This window comes from Rhinoderma darwinii, chromosome 2 (genome assembly GCF_050947455.1).
Source record: "Rhinoderma darwinii isolate aRhiDar2 chromosome 2, aRhiDar2.hap1, whole genome shotgun sequence".
NCBI classification, from domain to species: domain Eukaryota; kingdom Metazoa; phylum Chordata; class Amphibia; order Anura; family Rhinodermatidae; genus Rhinoderma; species Rhinoderma darwinii.
The window spans coordinates 38,680,208-38,700,950 of NC_134688.1; the positions used below are offsets into that span (position 1 = coordinate 38,680,208).

At 40.4% G+C, this 20,743-nt stretch overlaps 1 protein-coding gene across 1 annotated transcript in view; it reads right to left on the reverse strand.

Annotated features, from left to right (window-relative positions):
• Positions 1-1,567: 1,567 nt before the first annotated feature.
• The window catches only part of PDGFD (platelet derived growth factor D), a 211,048-nt gene continuing 191,872 nt past the window's right edge, over positions 1,568-20,743 (reverse strand). Inside the window, exon 7 of the mRNA XM_075851545.1 lies at positions 1,568-3,064. Coding sequence (XP_075707660.1) covers positions 2,933-3,064 — 132 coding nt within the window. The 3' untranslated portion in view covers positions 1,568-2,932. The remainder of the gene's footprint in view (positions 3,065-20,743) is intronic.

Genomic DNA, 20,743 nt, shown 5'->3' on the forward strand with positions numbered 1-20,743 from the left:
TACTGCATGTAAAATTAAAATAACAAAAAACATTTCCACAATTATCCATATCCTCAGAACACATCAAGATTTCAGTATTTTCCAGTTGTAGTAATACAAATTTCTGCACTAATGATAAATATTTGTTAAAACAAATTATGCAATGCCAACCAAGTGAATTTACCTGGAAAATTCCTAAGATCTGTCAGGTGACAGTATATTCGTTGGGATCATTTTATTACCATTGGTATTTTACACAATTTATGTAATTACTAGGATTGATTTTATCATCCGGTACAGTAGGCCCTATCCTACTTGTGATAGAAGCTGTGTTGCTATCCTCAATGTCAGGTTGTAAAGAATTTTTTTTCTACTGTCTTAATTTATCAGGATATTTACAGAAGGTGTTGCTTGTGGGTGGTGGGGCTGGTAAGGCATCAAAAGTTGTGTGTCTACAGGCTCCAGCAGTGTAAATCCATTATTAAAACTAGATGCAACAAAATATTTCGGTAACGTGTGTTATAAATCTGCTTTGAAACTCTTTTCACGGGGCCCTGAGATGTTTTGAAAGGGTCCATAAAAACAAAATAAGTTCTTTGCTGAAAGTAAAATATAATGTCAAAGAACACTTGAAATGGAAATTCACCCTCATAATAAAAGTTTAATTTATACATACCAAAAGATAACTAATACAGGAAGGCCGAAGGCCTCAGACCAGTACCTGTTAGTCAAATGAAGGCACCGAGATGCTCTGATACAACTTACTGGAGATTTCCATCACTTGAAATCTTTAACTTTATATTGTGGAGTGCTGCTAATTTCTATGGAGCTCTATCGCTAGAGGTTGTTCAATCCCTCAGATTACCATGGTACCTTGGTTTCAAGAACTGGTGCTGGTTGAAATTGAGGTAACACCACCAATGTTATCTTCTGACAAGTCTTTATCGATAATTTCCCCTTAATGGCTTTCTCATCCTAAACACGGCGAAAAGTGTTTCCCGATTTAGAGGACTGACCACAACCATGTATTATATGAATGCCCATGTAAACTACTACAAATGAGTGGCCACACAGAGCTTCTGATAACAGCTGATGGCTGGGGGTTAGAGAAGCTGGACCAGAAGATTCTACGGACAGGCAAAATTAATTGCTAAATGGTATCTATGGTAAAGTGTATATCTGCCCTGCAAAACAACCTTCGTCGATAACTGACATGTCATAATATATAGAAGTAAGTTTTGATTTGATTTGTAATTTTCTGTCACTGAATCTCAACATCCCTAGTGCCGGCCTCCAAATAGTCGATTCTCTATCTGGGTATTAAAAATGCTAATTTCCTATTATTATAGCTTGTAACAAAATGGGCATACAATTCTGAAATGGTGTATCTGCCTTTCGGAACCTAAGAAAAAATATGGATAGACCATTACCACGTTGAAATGACTACAATTTGAAGCACCTGATGTACTGACTACCTTTGTTCTGGATATTGGTTGGGGGTTCCAGCTTTAAAACCCTGACTAAAGTTGTCTTGCATGTGTTGTAGTGACATGACTGAAGAATGCGAGAAACCCTTTCATGAGCCAGCTTAAACCTCATCATCGTTTTATTTTTCAAAAAGATTGACTTGCTGTAGTTTTGCTATGCTTACCTAAAGCTTTATTAGTGTGGTTGCTCTACTGTCTACTCTAGGCACTATACTACTGTACATGTGTGTATACCAGTTTATTGGCCAAACATATTGATGAACTCCCTCTTTTTGTATTGAACTGCAAAGTAGATAAGTCATGTTGTATGTATGTTCTCTTTTTATGTATTATTGGTTGTATATTATACTTGTAGTAATCATTTGTCTTATCTACAGTCTGCATTATATCTGGTTTTAATTGTTTTAACTGCATCAGTACCTCTTTATACTCTTTACACTGCTTAGTTTACATGTCTCCTTATATAAAGATTGTGCTAATTTTAGAATCCCATTATAACTAAAAATTACTATTTAGTGTGAAATTGTGTTATTTCTTAAAAGGAAATAATAATAAATTTCTCCACATGTGAGTTAAGGGATTATACTGAGGTAAAATTGGCCCAGGTGGTCCAGATGGATTTTATTGCACCTTCTATTAAACCAATGGTCTCCAAAGTGTGGCTCGCCATCGGTTGCAAAACTACAACTCCGAGCAAGCTCTGACAGCTGAAGGCAGCAGCTAGAAAATTACATGTTGGTGACCATTGCTTTAGACAAATAGGTCTTAAAGAGAGGTTTACCTTGAATGACACATTTTCAACGTATATGACTCATTTTGGGTAGTCTTCTGAGAACTTTTTTCTACTTTTGTCATGTGCCCTCAGACACTTACTACTTTGAACATATTTAGGCTTGGACTGGCCCATCAGGGTACCAAAGGATCCTCCAGTGGGCTTCAGCCCTGAGAAAAAAATGGGCCCCAAAAGTTCAGCAGAAGACAACCCCATTAGAAAGTGACTTTGGAGACAATCTTTTTTTATGGGGTTACTTACCTATTAAACCATAATGATGATATGTCCTGAATGTGCAAAGATAACAAATTTCATAATGCAATTAAAAGTAACTGGACAAGTTCTGTAGAGATGGAGGATGGGCCCTCAGAATCATTTTTCTTCTGGTGAGCCCAAGTAACCTCAGTCTAACATTGAACTTACTGTAGCAATAATGCGTTCCAAAATTAGTTGTATTTTTGTAATTGTTATTCGCACATAGCGACCTCTGTTTTAGGTAATGGTCCTTTTTAGTTAAGGACCCAATACTGCTTTTAGTAAGTTATGGAATATGATAATTTCCATAAGCAACAATGTATCCCGAACATAACACATATTTAGTTGGTTATTATTAAAATCCTGATGCCAATAAGACGTTTATGAAAATTCAACAAAAGTCAGTGAAAGCGTTTTCTCATTTGCGTCTAGAATGTTCTTATCGAGGTGGACGAGAATTGCAGATACATTCACATCTCTCATGGTGCTCCAGTTGGATATCTACTATAGACATAGCCTTGGTTTTAGTCTTTTTCTTACTGTATGCAACTTCAGGCATGACCTTCAGCACCTACGAAATACACAATAAAAATGGCATAAGAATATTATATTACAATTATACAGGGTGGGCCATTTATATGGATACACCTAAATAAAATGGGAATGGTTGGTGATATTAACTTCCTGTTTGTGGCACATTAGTATATGGGAGGGGGGAAACTTTTCAAGCTGGGTGTTGACCATTTTGAAGTCGGCCATTTTGTATCCAACTTTAGTTTTTTCAATGGGAAGAGGGTCATGTGACACATCAAACTTATCGAGAATTTCACAAGAAAAACAATGGTGTGCTTGGTTTTAACGTTACTTTATTATTTCATGAGTTATTTACAAGTTTCTGACCACTTATAAAATGTGTTCAAAGTGCTGCCCATTGTGTTGGATTGTCAATGCAACCCTCTTCTCCCACTCTTCACACACTGATAGCAAAACCGCAGAAGAAATGCCTCCCGATCTGACCCCCTTAGACTTTTATCTTTGGGGTCATCTGAAGGCAATTGTCTATGCTGTGAAGATACGAGATGTGCAACAACTGAAACTACGGATACTGGAAGCCTGTGCTAGCATTTCTTCTGCGGTGTTGCTATCAGTTTGTGAAGAGTGGGAGAAGAGGGTTGCATTGACAATCCAACACAATGGGCAGCACTTTGAACACATTTTATAGTGGTCAGAAACTTGTAAATAACTCATGAAAGAATAAAATAACGTTAAAACCAAGCACACCATTGTTTTTTTTTGTGAAATTCTTGATAAGTTTGATGTGTCACATGACCCTCTTCCCATTGAAAAAACTAAAGTTGGATACAAAATGGCCGAAATATGTACATTTATGCTGGCCAAAAATTGACTTGAAATTTAGTATAGCACCTGAATTACAGAAATCATGAACACCCCATATTACGGACCTGTGTGTGCACATAAATGGGCCTCTACTATGCATCCATATGCCTCCAAATTCGCATATTATGAAAATATTCTTCTGAGGGAGAATTCTTTTTATTTTTTTACATTTCAGTAGAAAAGTTAAAATACACATACGCATTACTTTTTCTGTATCCTCCCCTCCCATTACCCTAGTCAGAGCAGAGAAAAGAAAAAAACAAAACACAATTTTTTGACACCAAAGGGGTGTATATATTATTTCATTATTTAAGACCGAATAGATACTCTTAGAATTAAAGGGACCCCCCCCCCCATTCAGCAGAATGAGTGGCAACGACCACTGCAGTACTGACACATCAACACATGCTCACTTGGCACTGTGACCCATACTGCAACTTAGCCCCATGCACTTGCGCATTTACTGGATGCCGCTGTGTCAGGTATTGTGGTTTTAGGGCCTCTTATTCAGACGATCGGTAAGAGTCTAGGGGGAGGGATTCCCATCGCTCACACATAAGAATAAAATGTTACTTCTTTGTGATGATAATAATAATAATAATTATTATTAATATTATTATTATTATTATTATTATTATTATTATTATTATTATTATTATGTGGCCATGAAAGACCACAGGGTTTCTGAAATGTAAAATACTGTTCATGAACATTTTTCTTATGCTTTTTTTCATCGTCAGTTGAGCACCTTAGTTTATTTTCACTGACATTTCTGGAGAACAAGCACACAAACATAAATAAATGTAAAGGGAATCTCTCAGTTCATGTTTGCCTACTAAACGAGTACCAGAGTTTGATAAGCCTTTTAAAACCATGTGCCCACATACAGTGAAGGAAATAAGTATTTGATCCCTTGCTGATTTTGCAAGTTTGCCCACTGTGAAAGTCATGAACAATCTAGAATTTTTAGGCTAGGTTAATTTTACCAGTGAGAGATAGATTATATTTTAAAAAAAACAGAAAACCACATAGTCAAAATTATATATATTTATTTGCATTGTGCACAGAGAAATAAGTATTTGATCCCCTACCAACCATTAGGAGTTCAGCCTCCTCCAGACCAGTTACACGCTCCAAATCAACTTGGTGCCTGCATTAAAGACAGCTGTCTTAAATGGTCACCTGTATAAAAGACTCCTGTCCACAGACTCAAATAATCAGTCTGACTCTAACCTCTACAACATGGGCAAGACCAAAGAGCTTTCTAAGGATGTCAGGGACAAGATCATAGACCTGCACAAGGCTGGAATGGGCTACAAAACCATAAGTAAGACGCTGGATGAGAAGGAGACAACTGTTGATGGAATAGCAAGAAAATGGAAGACATACAAAATGACTGTCATTCGACATCGATCTGGGGCTAAATGCAAAATCTCACCTCGTGGGGTATCCTTGATCCTGAGGAAGGTGAGAGCTCAGCCGAAAACTACATGGGGGGAACTTGTTAATGATCTCAAGGCAGCTGGGACCACAGTCACCAAGAAAACCATTGGTAACACATTACGCCGTAATGGATTAAAATCCTGCAGTGCCCGCAAGGTCTGCCTGCTCAAGAAGGCACATGTACAAGCCCGTCTGAAGTTTGCAAATGAACATCTGGATGATTCTGAGAGTGATTGGGAGAAGGTGCTGTGGTCAGATGAGACTAAAATTGAGCTCTTTGGCATTAACTCAACTCGCCGTGTTTGGAGGAAGAGAAATGCTGCCTATGACCCAAAGAACACCGTACCCACTGTCAAGCATGGAGGTGGAAACATTATGTTTTGGGGGTGTTTCTCTGCTAAGGGCACAGGACTACTTCACCGCATCAATGGGAGAATGGATGGAGCCATGTACTGTCAAATCCTGAGTGACAACCTCCTTCCCTCCACCAGGACATAAAAAATGGCTCGTGGCTGGGTCTTCCAGCATGACATTGACCCGAAACATACAGCCAAGGCAACAAAGGAGTGGCTCAAAAAGAAGCACATTAAGGTCATGGAGTGGCCTAGCCAGTCTTCAGACCTTAATCCCATCGAAAACTTATGGAGGGAGCTGAAGATCCGAGTTGCCAAGCGACAGCCTCGAAATCTTAATGATTTACAGATGATCTGCAAGGAGGAGTGGGCCAAAATTCCATCTAACATGTGTGCAAACCTCATCATCAACTACAAAAAACGTCTGACTGCTGTGCTTGCCAACAAGGGTTTTGCCACCAAGTATTAAGTCTTGTTTGGCAAAGGGATCAAATACTTATTTCTCTGTGCACAATTCAAATAAATATATATAATTTTGACTGTGTGATTTTCTTTTTTTTTTTTATATATAATCTATCGCTCACTGGTAAAATTAACCTAGCCTAAAAATTCTAGACTGTTCATGTCTTTGACAGTGGGCAAACTTACAAAATCATGTCCTATCATGTTTTTCTTAGGGTATGTGTACACAGTGTTTTTTGGCGCTGTTTTTGACGTGGAAACCGTGCCAAAAAACTTCCGAAATCACCTCTCATTGATTTCAATGGCGGGCAGAGGCGTTTTTTCCCGCTAGCTGAAAAAAACGCTTGCGGGGTGAAAAAAAAGTGACATGCCCTTTCTTCCCGCGTTTCCGTCTCTGACCTCCCATTGACATCAATGGGAGACAGAAAAGCTTTCTTTTTTGCGGCGTTTTTTTGCCTGCAGCGCTCAAAGGCCGCGGCCGAAAAAAAACCAGAAAAAAACGCCACAAAAGACACCGCAAAGAAAGTGAAGGCAGATCAAAATCTGCCTCAAAATTCCTGCAACAAATTCTACAGAGACTTTTGGGCTTCTACTTTTTCCTTGCTGATTGAAAAATTAATTACCTCGAGATATGATCTGACTTGACTCAACGCATTTCACCTGTCTATATCATCAGGAGTAGGTAGGACAAAGTGGTAATTTCAAAATGCCAGAGGCAAGTTACAGCATTATGACGGGCATGACCCTGTTACTGGTCGAACACCGATGCTACTAACACTAGGGTTTATAAGAAAGATAGCTCCTCTCTCGCTCTTGAAACCTGCCCATCCATCATCCAATGGGATGCTAGATCATCACAATAATCGTCCCTATTGGACTTATGTCCTGTATGGGCATGGTGGTCACTTACTTTAGCGGTGTCAGCGGAACCTAACGGCGCTGCTATAGAATCACTCACAGCTACTAGCTTGGTTCATACATTGTTATAGTGAGAAGTGATTCACACACATGATTGGTCCTTTCTATGTAAAGGTAGGTAAGTCTTAAGCGATCTATACTAAATCTTAGTGTGTTATGGATTGGTGTACCATCCATAATAATTCCTATAAGGGAGAGCAAAAAAAATCGATAGAATAATCCAACAGTGAGCAGAGTACTTTACCCAAGATAGATAAAAATAACATACTATGATAAGCGACACAGCAGTAGAGGGACAGCTCTATCAATTCTGAAAACACATTATCGGTTTAATAAAAATCCATGGCCTTAAAAGTTAAGAAGATTAAGGGATTTATCTTTTAAACAAATGAGGCCATGGTCGATTTAAAGTTAACTTGAAAGATATTTATCTAACTGTATAATAAAACAACGAAGAACAACATGTTAAGCATATCTGTAAAAGAGTAAGAATCCTTTAGTCAATATCTGTAATATTAAAGGCTATGGACACCTTTGAGGGCATTTTATTTTTTTTAATAAATAGATTAGTCAGTGTGTTGAGTGTTAATTTGTAATGAGGCTTCATTAAGAAATCATTTTGCTTTTGGAGATACAGCTGTTCTGTATTCTCTATACAGAGCAGCTGTATCTCTCGTTTTACACTGAATCCGTCAGTCCTGCAGACCTGATGAATTTAGTGTCGGCGGGATCCAACTGTAAACGTTCACATCTAAGTTATAAACTTAGATGTGATCGATTACAGGTGGATCCTGCGTGTCACAGACACGCAGGACCCACTGACACTGAACTTGTCAGGTCCGCGGGATGGACGGATTCAGTGAAAAATGAACGATACAGCTGAGCAACTGTATCTCAAAAAGTAAAACAAATTTTTAATAAAGACTAATTACAAAGTTACACTAAACACACTGACTAATCCATTTTAAATCCAGTTTAATTTAATTCGAATAAGTATATTTTTTTATTTAGAATTTCATAATTTTAAAGTCTGTATTTTCCAGATTCAACTAAATAGTAAATAATTAATTAGAAAATTAATAAATAAATTAATTAATTCATAAACACAGGTTGTAAACATGGCTTGTATTTATTACTGACTGTAAATCTTATATGTTATTATGTATATAAAAAGTGTAAATACACTAATTAATTAGCAATTTTTTTTCATTTTCAAAGTGTTTTGTTGCTCGTGCAGCAAATTAAATATAAATCTGTAATTTTATTTAATAATCTTTGGTCAGGGAGAAAGCTTTAAATCTCTAGGACTGATAATCTCAAGAGATAATTTAAACTAATGCATGATTCTTACTTTTGGGTTTTGAAAGAAGTGATTTTCCTCTTCCAAATAACTTATGATGGTAATTTGAAATATTTTTTAGATTAAAAAATGAATTTAATTTTGTAAGTACAGATCAATTTAGATACCTTCAGTTAAAACATGCTGTCAACGCAATGCGAAAAAACCCAAAAACGAGTTAACACTGGTCTCAACTACCCCTTTATTTTCTATTATAAAATTCCCTATTTACCTAAGGGTCTGACATCTAAATTATATTGGGTTTTGGGAACTATTGTGATTTTTGTTTTTAATTTCTCTGGCTTGTGTTTTAGCATAAAAAAATCAATTTAAAAAAATCCAAAAAATCTAAATCTGTTTTCCAGAGAAAATTACATAATATTCTAAAAATTGTATTTTCTCTACATAAAGATTATTATTATTGGATTACTTAATTATTCTGACATCAATTATCTGTCACTTTACCATTTGATTAAATATAAAATTATTTCTAGAATGTAGATGAGGGCACATAAAATTACGACCATGATCAGAATTTATATTTTTAAATGGCGACGGAAAAAATTGTAATAAAATAAAAATACCAAAAAAATAAATAAAAAACATAGCTTTAAAATAACTATGTAAAATAAAAAAATCCTCAATATGTTTTTTTAATGATTCCAGATAGGGTACTATTCCAGGACTAGAGATGAGCGAACCGGGACAACCGAACCCGGTTTCGTTCCGAACTTCCGGTAAAGTTCGGTTCGCAGCGAATCCGAACTTCACCGCGTTCGGCCGAACCCGTTTTGACCGAACCCGGTCAAAAACATTATACAAATCGGCAGCCACTTATCTCTATCAATCACTGATAGAGAAAAGAGGCTGCTGATTAAAAATAAAAAGCATTTCATACGTACCCGGTCGTTGTCTTGGTGACGAGTCCCTCTTCTTCCTCCAGTCCGACCTTTTCTGACGCGGCAGCCTGTGATTCGCTGCAGAGGCCTCTGCAGCCTGTGATTGGCTGCAGAGGCCGCGGCAGCCTGTGATTGGCTGCAGCGCTCACATGGGCTGCATCGTCATCAAGGAATGTCGTGCCGGATGTCGAGAGGGACGCGTCACCAAGGCAACGGCCAGGAGACCGGACTTGAGGAAGCAGAAAGTTCTCGGTAAGTATGAACGTCTTTTTTTTTACAGGTGCTGTGATCGGTAGTCACTGTCCAGGGTACTGAAACAGTTACTGCCGATCAGTTAACTCTTTCAACACCCTGGACAGTGACTATTTAGGGTATGTGCACACACACTAATTACGTCCGTAAATGACGGACGTATTTCGGCCGCAAGTACCGGACCGAACACAGTGCAGGGAGCCGGGCTCCTAGCATCATAGTTATGTACGATGCTAGGAGTCCCTGCCTCTCTGCAGGACAACTGTCCCGTACTGTAATCATGTTTTCAGTACGGGACAGTAGTTCCACGGAGAGGCAGGGACTCCTAGCATCGTACATAAATATGATGCTAGGAGCCCGGCTCCCTGCAGGGTGTTCGGTCCGGTACTTGCGGCCGAAATACGTCCGTCAGTTACGGACGTAATTAGTGTGTGTGCACATACCCTTACTGACGTCGCCTAGCAACGCTGCCGTAATGACGGGTGCACACATGTAGCCACCCGTCATTACGGGGCCTCATGCACACGACCATAAAAACACCCGTTATCACGGGTCGTAATTACGACCCGAAATAGCGGGCCCATAGACTTCTGTTAGCCACGGGTACCTTCCCGTTTTCTCACGGGAAGGTGCCCGTGCCGTTAAAAAGATAGAACATGTTCTATTTTTTTATTTTACGGGCCGTGCTCGTAATTACGACTCGTAACTACGAGCACGGCCGGCCGGCCACGGGCAGCCGGCCGCTTTTGCGAACCGTGCTGTCATTATAATTATAGCAGCACGGCCCGTAAAATAGAAAAATAGAACATGTTCTATTTTTTTAACGGCACGGGCACCTTCCCGTGAGAATACGGAAAGGTACCCGTGGGTAACAGAAGTCTATGAGCCCGTTATTGCGGGTCGTAATTACGACCCGCAATAACGGGTGTTTTTACGGTTGTGTGCATAATGGGAGCACGGCTCGGAAAAACGAACGGCTGCCCGTGCTTATCTCCTGAAATAATCTGTGCTGCCTTAAACTCTGTGGACAGGTCAGGATCCTGTTTCTTTTAAATGCTGCTAGGGAACCCGCTCGATCCACTATATAAGGCTGCGCTACAGTGCAGCATTTAAAAGAAACAGGATCCTGACCTGTCCACAGAGTTTAAGGCAGCACAGAGTATTTCAGGAGATGAGCGTGCAGATTCAGTGCTGCTGTGAACTCTGCTCTTACCATTACGTAGCTCTCAGTCTGTTACCTCTCCTCCACTCCTGTCCTCAAGAACACCTTCACATGATTGGCAAGTCACCACGTAATGGTAAGAGCAGAGTTCACAGCAGCACAGAGTATTTCAGGAGATGAGCGTGCGGATCTTGTGCGTGGTGGTGATTTGCCAATCATGTGAACGTGTTATAGAGGACAGGAGTGGAGGAGATGTAACAGACTGAGCTACGTAATGGTAAGAACAGAGTTCACAGCAGCACAGAGTATTTCAGGAGAGGAGCGTGCAGATTCAGTGCTGCTGTGAACTCTGCTCTTACCATTACGTAGCTCAGTCTGTTACATCTCCTCCACTCCTGTCCTCTATAACACGTTCACATGATTGGCAAGTCACCACCACGCACAAGATCCGCACGCTCATCTCCTGAAATACTCTGTGCTGCTGTGAACTCTGCTCTTACCATTACGTGGTGACTTGCCAATCATGTGAAGGTGTTCTTGAGGACAGGAGTGGAGGAGAGGTAACAGACTGAGAGCTACGTAATGGTAAGAGCAGAGTTCGCAGCAGCACTGAATCTGCACGCTCATCTCCTGAAATACTCTGTGCTGCCTTAAACTCTATGGACAGGTCAGGATCCTGTTTCTTTTAAATGCTGCACTGTAGCGCAGCCTTATATAGTGGATCGAGCGGGTTCCCCAGCAGCATTTAAAAGAAACCGTGTTTGTGTATGTGTGTGTTTGTGTATATATGTGTGTTTGGGTATGTGACTTTGTCTGTTTTTGTTTTTATATGTGTGTTTGTGTATATGTGTGTGTATATATGGATGTGTTTTGTGTATATGTTTGTGTATATATGGGTGTATTTGTGTATATGTTTGTGTGTAGATGTTTGTGTGTGTTTTTGTATATGTGTATATGTGTGTATATGGGTGTGTGTTTGTGTGTATATATGGGTGTGTTTGTGTATATGTGTTTGTGTATATGTGTGTTTGGGTATGTGTGTTTTTGTTTGTATATGTGTTTGTGTATATGTGTTTGTGTATATGTGTGTTTGGATATGTGTGTTTTTGTTTGTATATGTGTGAGTTCATTAATATGTGTGTGTGTGTGTTTGTCTGTTTATGTGTGTGTGTGTGTGTGTATATCTTGTTGTGTTTGTGTATATATGTGTGTGTCTGTGTATGGTTGTTTGTTTGTGTGTGCGTGTATATTATATGTGTGTAGGTGAGTAGAAGTATTGGTATTGTTCACATTGATAACTGTTTTTTTATGTTGTTGCAGATTTTGATGTACCGATTGGACTACATCTTCGATTCGTTGGACTACTGCGTAGATCTGCGTTTTTTCAAATTTTAATAAAATGGTTAACGAGGGTTTTGTTGGGGATTTCTTATTTCAATAAAAAAGAATTGTCTTTGTGTTTTTTTTTCAAACTTTATTAGTGCCTAGATAATGGCAGTTGGCTGATTGACAGCGTCCATTATTAAGGCGGTACTTAGTGTTAGCCGGTGCAGAGGCTAGCACTAACCACCCATTATTACCCCGGTACCCACCACCACCAGGGGTGCCGGGAAGAGCTTGGTACGATCCAGTACCCGACCATCTGTTGTGATGGTCGGGCTCTGGGGCGGCCGCAGGCTGGTATTATGAGGCTGGGAAGGGCCAAAATCAGTGGACCTTCCCACCCTTGTAATGCTAGGCTGCTGCTGCTGTGTTGTATCGGGCTGGTTATAAAAATGGAGGGGACCCCCACGTCGTTTTTTTTTTTGAATTTAACAAATTTAGCAATAGACGGGTCCCCCACATTTTTAATAACCAGCCATATACAAGGCCGCAGCAGTCTGGCATTACATGGGTGGGAAGGGCCACTGGTTTTGTCCATTCCCAGGCTAATAACACTGTGTTGTATGTGGCTGGTTATGATAAATTGGGTGGAACCCCATGTCTTTTTTTAAAAAAAAAATGTAAATAAATAAATAATTTAAAAAAATGACGTGGGGTCCCCCCCACTTTTATAACCAGCCAGATACAACACAGCAGCAGCAGCCTAGCATTACAAGGGTGGGAAGGTCCACTGTTTTTGGCCCTTCCCAGCCTCATAATACCAGCCTGCGGCCGCCCCAGAGCCCGACCATCACAACAGATGGTCGGGTACTGGATCGTACCTGGCTCTTCCCGGCACCCCTGGTGGTGGTGGGTACCGGGGTAATAATGGTGGTTAGTGTTAGCCTCTGCACCGGCTAACACTAAGCCTCGCATTAGTAATGGATGTTGTCACTCAGACAGCGGCCATTACTAAAGTGGTAGTAATAAAATTTGAAAAGAAAAAGACAAAGATATAGATAAAATATTTTATTGAAATAAAGCACCCCCAACACAACCCTCATTAACCATTTTATTGTAGAAAAAAAAAAACGTCATCTAAGTAGTCCTCGAAACCGACGTAGTCCAAACACCAAACCTGTAAAAAAAAAAAAAATGAAATAAAACATGTCGTAGGCTTAGATTCAGTTTAATGTGTGATACGGACTGTTATACCATGTATAGAAGCCTGCCGCGAAGTTGACTTAGATACAGGGCGCCAGCAGACAGTATCATACATGGCCATACATACATATATACAAATATACATACATACATATATACAAACATACATACATATATACAAGCATACACATATATACATGCAAATATACATACATGCAAACATACACACATATATACATGCAAACTATCATACATACATGCATACACACACACATGAAAACATACATACATACAAACAAACATGCAAAGATACATACATACATACATATATACAAGCATGCACAAATATACATGCAAACATAAATACATGCAAACATAATTACATACATGCACATATATATAAACATACATGCAAACATACATGCAAAAATAAAAACATGCAAACATACATACATGCACATATATACATACATACATGACAACATACATACAAACATACATGACAACATACATACATGCAAACATACATACATACATGCAAACATATATACATGCAAATATACATACAAACATGCACATGTATACATACATGCCAACATACATGCACATATATACATACATACATGACAACATACATACATGCAAATATACATACATACACACATGCACATATATACATACATGCCAACATACATGCACATATATACATACATGACAACATACATACATACATGACAACATGCATACATATATATATATATACACACATGCAAATATACATACAAACATGCATACATACATGCAAACATACATTCATGCAAACACACATACATGCAAACATACATACATACAAATATACATACACACATGCACATATATACATACATGACAACATACATACATACATGACAACATACATGCAAACATACACACATGCAAACATACATACATACATACATGCAAATATATACATGCAAATATACATACAAACATGCACATATATACATACATGCCAACATACATGCACAGATATACATACATACATACATACATGCCAACATACATGCCAACATACATACATACATACATACATACATACATGCCAAAAAATAATAATAATACGTTGATACTTACTTTCCTCCTGTCCGGCCTCCAGCGATGACGTTTCATCCATGTCGCCGCTGCAGCCTGTGATTGGCTGCAGAGGCGGTCACGTGGGATGAAGCGTCATCCTGACGTGCGTGACCGCCACTACAGCCTGTGATTGGCTGCAGCGGCGAAAGGGATGAAACGTCATCGCTGGAGGCCGGACAGGAGGAAAGTAAGTACGAACGTATAATTTTTATTTTTTTATTACATTTAGTATTTTCCGCGCGCCGAGCATGTACTGTGAAGGTTGCTGAAAGAGTTAGTGCAGCCCATTAACTCTATCAGCACCCCGGACAGTAGCATGCTCGGCGCACGTAAGTGACAGGTTCGGTCAGAACTAGTTCGGTCCGAACCGAACTTTTTTGTGAAATTCGGCGAACTAGCCGAACCGAACTTTTGATAAGTTCGCTCATCTCTATCCAGGACTATGATGCAATTAACCAAAGAATCACAGTCAACATCTACTGGCCAAGTCTTCAACTGAAGTCTTCCTGGAAAGGTGTAGGAATAGTTTCCTTTACGTATGCCACCAATAGGTAGTCATTTTTTAGATCAATCCAGATGACCTATGGTACACATTTTACTGAACTATTTCTTCCCTGTGCAATTGAGATCAGGAAGAAGACATGTCATCCCTTTTAAGTAGTTATAGAACAACCAATTTGCTACAATGTCCCATAAGCTTTATAGAACTATACAACACTCTACGGGTGGACAGCAGCATGTCTCTGAGGTACCCTCTATCATGGGCACTAATGTTGTAGTCCAGGAATAGAGACAGAACTCAAAAGTGTTTTTAGTGTTACTTTTATAAGATATAACACACTGCCAATGTGTGGGGTGAAACACCTCCGAGGCCTGAGTACACTTTACAACTAAGAGGCACATCCTAATCATCGTGGTTATAAGCACCACAGTGGGCACCTCAGCAGTACAATACATTACGAAGCCATCACTCTGCCCCCAATATGTCATATTTCTGCCCCCTGATATGCCATTACTTTGTCCCCTAGAATGCCATCAGTCTATGATTTAGTATAACATCCCTCTGCTCTTTTGTAAGCAATCACTACACATATACATTACAGATACACCAGCAGTCACTGTACATATATACACTACACATGCTCAGTACATGTAAACAAGACATGGAGAACAAAGAATGAAGGACTAACAGTAAGTGTTATACAGACTGGAGGACGTGAAAGTAGACAAGCTCAGGAGACCGTGAGGAATGGCGTCACTACATTCTTCAACAGCCTGATGAAATAGACCAATCAGCTGCTTCCTGCTTGTCAAAGAGAAAGCTACTTACTCACTGCTGGATCCGCCTAACATTGGCTGCAAGCAAGGAGCTTTCTCATTGGCTCTGCTGCTCTCCTGCCTCGACTGGACGCTACTGTAGTGCTATAGCTACAAGGTTCAGTCTCATGTGTAGAAATAGGCATAAGATTGTTTTTAAAGTCTAAAATTATTTGTACAGGTGTCAAAGATGTCTGTACAGGCGTTATTTCTACATCTGCCAGTGGGTGGACCATACCATGTAAGTGCCCTGCTCCCCTGCTAGCTATGCCCCTGCCACTGGTTAATCCTCTGTTGGTATTAAAGCCTCTATAAATCCTTCCAGGCTAATAATCATGCACATTTTTCAAGTATTTGGAACTTTTTTGGTCTACTAAGTTCTTTCTATAAATTCCAAGCCTCTGATTGAGATTTACTTTAGAAGTGTTCACTTCTTCTCGTGGGAGTCCCGAGTAAATGCTTTGTTCAAGGGTATAGACTTTTCTTTAATAACTCGTAATTCCTTCTTGTCCTTTCAAGGATTAATAATAATAAGTCCAGGGAGGCTTCGTTTAGTATTTTCTCTAATTGGGCACAGTAAACTGGATATTCAGAAAACAAGGTAGGCCTTAGATTACACTTCAGGCCTCTAGTCCTCTTAACACAATGGTTTTCTGTCAAAGTAATTGCGTTCAAGTTCAATACCTTTTTTGAAAAGTTTTTTTCAAAGATATCAATATTTTTGTTTGCGGTCGGGATCACCAGAAATTCACTTGAGCCCACAAAACAAGGTATAACTCTTGCAGCATCCTCATCTGTAAAGGAGTTTTAGTGTTTTCACTTTGTGTCCTATTGCTGAGGAATGACATAAATAATCCAAGGTGTAAATCCGTCTTGGTAAAATTTTGTAGATTTCCAACACTCCAAGGGTAAACGACGGCATTTCCCAAAAATTTATTTGTTCAAGTCTATTAAGTACCTTCTACCGTGGGTTCTAATGTTTAAGTTGAGGTATAGAGACAGCATTCAAGATATAACACACCAACAGGGTTTTTCACGCTTGTGTCCCATACTTCTGATGACCCCACGATATCGGTGAAACATGTCAGGGGGACACTAGAAGAGTTATAAACTTTTTGCGTGCTTGTTGTGTGAGATAATACTAATTAGTAGTGGGTGGTCCAGACTCCCCATTCCCCAGCAATTATGAGACTAGTATAGCTCTCATTCAGAATGTTAATACAGTACTAGTACCAGTCATACCTTCAACTTTTACATCACATGATACGGATCCACTCACCATATGTTTATTGTAACAATATCCAAATAAAATATGTGCCTAATGGCCTGTTAGTGACAGGCTGGGTCACTAGTGGGGCTTTGCCCTTATATCTATCATCTAGATTCTGAGGAGGTTGAAACCTTGTAAGTGGAATTACTAAAGGAGGTAAACACTGAAAAAAATTATTTAAAGATTCCCCAATATAACTGAGGAGATTGGAGGTCAGCTATATAAACAGATGGAGCGGGCGGCGTAGGGGGTACTGTAGTGACAATGGGAGACTTTAATTACTGGGATATTAATTGGTGTCATGGTTCGGCTTCAACTGCGAAAGGAGAAATTTCCTCAACCTGTTGCAGGAAAACTTTATGCCCCACTGTGTGGAAGACCTAGAGGTGAAGCTCTGTTGGATCTGGTCATTTCTAATAATGCAGAGCTTGTTGGGAATGTCAATGTTCGTGAAAACCTCGATTACTGTGCTCACAATATAGTTATATTTTACCTATACTGTAAAAAACAATCATAGGCTGGGAGGACAAAAACACTTAATTAGGCCAATTTCCCCAGTATGAGGGCTGCAATTCAGGATATAGACTGGGAAGAACTAATGTCAAATAATGATACAAATGCTAAATAAGAAATCTTAAAATCTACTTTGGATAATTATACTGAAATAGTTATTCCTATAGGTAACAAGTATAAACAACTAAATTGAAACCCCACATGGCTTACACCTTCTGTAAAAAGGGTAATATATGACAAAAAAGGGCGCTTGAAAATACAAAACTGAGGGTTCGGTTTCAGCCTTTGTAAATTACAAAGAGCTTAAGAAAATCTGTAAAAAGGTAATAAAATCAGCAAAAAGGATAGTAAAACAAATCCCCAAAAGTTCTTCAAGTATATAAATGCAAAAAAGCCAAGGTCTGAACATATAGGACCCCTAGATAGTGGTAATGGGGAGTTGGTCACAGGGGATCAAGAGAAGGCAGAGTTACTAAATGGTTTCTTTAGCTGTATATATACAACAGAAGAAAGAGCAGCCGATGTGTCCGGTGCCAGTGCTGTTAATACATCAATTAATAAACTGAATTGGCTGAATTTAGATATGGTCCAAGATCCAGCTCCGGGGGCCAGATGGGTCATACACTAGAACTGTTAGAGAACTCTTAAAGAACTGAGTTTAGTTATTTATGTCCCCCTCTTCATAATATTCAGAGATTCTCTAATGGCAAATGTGGTGTTCGAGGTCTACAAAAACGGCTCTAGGTCTTCCCCGGGTGATTATAGACCAGTTAGCTTAACATTCATCGTCTGAAAAATGTTTGTGGGGCTATTTAGGGACTATATACAGGAGTATTACAAAAAATAGTATTATAAGTGACAGCCAGCACGCATTTACTCAGGACAGAAGTTGTCAAAGCAACCTGATTTGTTTTTATGAAGAGGTGAGTAGAAGCCTAGACAGAGGGGCCGCTGTGGATATAGTGTTTTTGGACTTACCTGGGCAGACGGTTTCGGAGACAGGGCAGGAGCACCCTCTAGTGGCTGGAATGCATAATACAATCTGGAACTCCCTCTAGTGGCTAGTATGGACTACTTGATTCGAATCTGTCAAGGTGATGAGTGGAAAACGGCGTTTAACACTCGAGACGGGCACTACGAATACCTGGTGATGGCCTTCAGTCTGTGTAACGCTCCCGCGGTCTTCCAGGAATTCGTCAATGACATCTTCCGAAACCTCCTCTATGTCTGTGTTGTGGTCTATCTCGATGACATTTAAATTTTTTCTCCAGATCCGACGACTCATCGGAGACATGTCCGTCAAGTTCTGCTACGACTAATTGCCTGTTTGCCAAGCTGGAGAAGTGCGTGTTTGAGAAAAATTCTCTCCCCTTCCTGGGCTACATCATCTCAGATCAAGGCCTCAAGATGAACCCTGAGTCCTGGAATGGCAACATCCTCAAGGCTTGGGGTCCATACAGTGCTTTTTGGGATTTGCCAACTTTTACCGGCAGTTTATCCCACGTTTCTCATCACTGACGGCTCCCATCTCTACCCTCACTAAGAAAGGTATGAGCGCCAAGGTGTGGACTCCAGAGGCAAAATCTGCATTTAATAGCCTTAAGAGTGCCTTCACATCTGCCTCAACCCTCCATCATCCCAATGTATCCCTACAGTTTTCGTTGGAGGTGGACGCCTCCTCTGTTGGTGAAGGTGCACTTCTGTTACATAGATGCTCCAAACTGGAGGCAGTGGTATGTGGATATTATTCTAAACCTTTTTCTTCCACAGATCGCAATTACTCGATTGGGGATTGGAAGTCATTAGCCATCAAATTGACTCTGGAGGAGTGGAGACATCTACTAGAGGGCACAGCTCACCTCATTCTGATATACACTGACCACAAGAACCTCACCTATCTCCAGTCAGTCCAACGGCTGAACCCCCGTCAAGACAGGTAGTCGCTGTTCTTTGCTCGGTTACAGTGTGTGCTCCACTACCGCCCTGCCGACAAAAATGTGAGGGCTGATGCCTTGTCCAGGTCGTTCGAGACAGAGGACACCGTGGAGTCTCTGCAAAATATCATTGATCCGTCCTGCATCATCTCTGTTAATCCCCTGCAAGTTAGAGACATATCTCCGGGGAGGACTTTTGTACGCCTGACAGACAGGAGGAAAATCCTTCGCTGGAGACGTAGCTCCAAACTTGCGGGACTCGCGGGTGTCCATAAAACCCGAGCTCTGATTGCCCCTTAATTCTGGTGGTCCACGCTGCTAAAGACATTGTGGACTTTGTCTCGTCCTGCACGGTGTGCACGGCTAACAAGGTTGCTCACTCCAAGCCTGCTGGTCTGCTCCAGCTGCTGCCTGTGCCCAATGCCCCCTGGCAGCATATTGCAATGGACATTGTGACGGACCTGCCCCCTCTGCTGGATGCAGTACAGTCTGGGTGGTGGTGGACCATTTCTCGAACATGGCTCATTTAGTTCCTCTGACCGGCCTACCCTCTGCTTCTCGACTGGCCAACATCTTCATCCAACACATGTTCCGCCTACAAATCCTGTGTCTGATTGGGGGGTTAAGTTCAACTTAAAGTTCTGGAGAGCCCTCTGTAAACTCCTTGATGTAAAGTTGGACTTTTCCTCAGCCTACCACCCCCAGTCCAATGGTCAAGTCGAGAGGATAAATCAGATCATGGAGAACTACCTAGGACACTTCATCTCCTGGCATCATGATGACTGGGTGCAGCTTCTTCCTTGGGCCGAGTTCTCTTATAACAACCACACAAGTGAGTCCACTGCTGCCACACCGTTCTTCATTGTTTATGGCCAACACCCACAAATTCCTCTACCGGTGTCAGTTACGTCCCAGGTGCCCACAGTGGACTCTGCATTCAGAGACTTCCTGCAGGAGGTCGACCACATGAAGCGTAAGGCGTAAACAAGGAGAAGAAAGCTGCCTCAGTTCCTTCCAGGTACCTAGGTTTGGCTGTCCTCTAGGAATGTCCGGCTGAAGGTGCCGTCACACAAGTTTGCTCCCAGGTTCCTTTGACCCTTCAAGATCCTGCAACAGATCAAACCTGTCTCCTACAAGCTTCGGCTACCTCCTACCCTCAAGATCCCCAACTTCTTTCATGTTTCCCTCCTGAAGCCTGTGGTCCTAATCCGCTATTCCAAGACTCCTGGTCCTGCAGCTACCTCCGGCGGTTCATCTGATACATTTGAACTTAAGGAGATCCTGAACACCAAAAAAGTAGGAGGAGGAACCTTCTATCTTGTGGATTGGA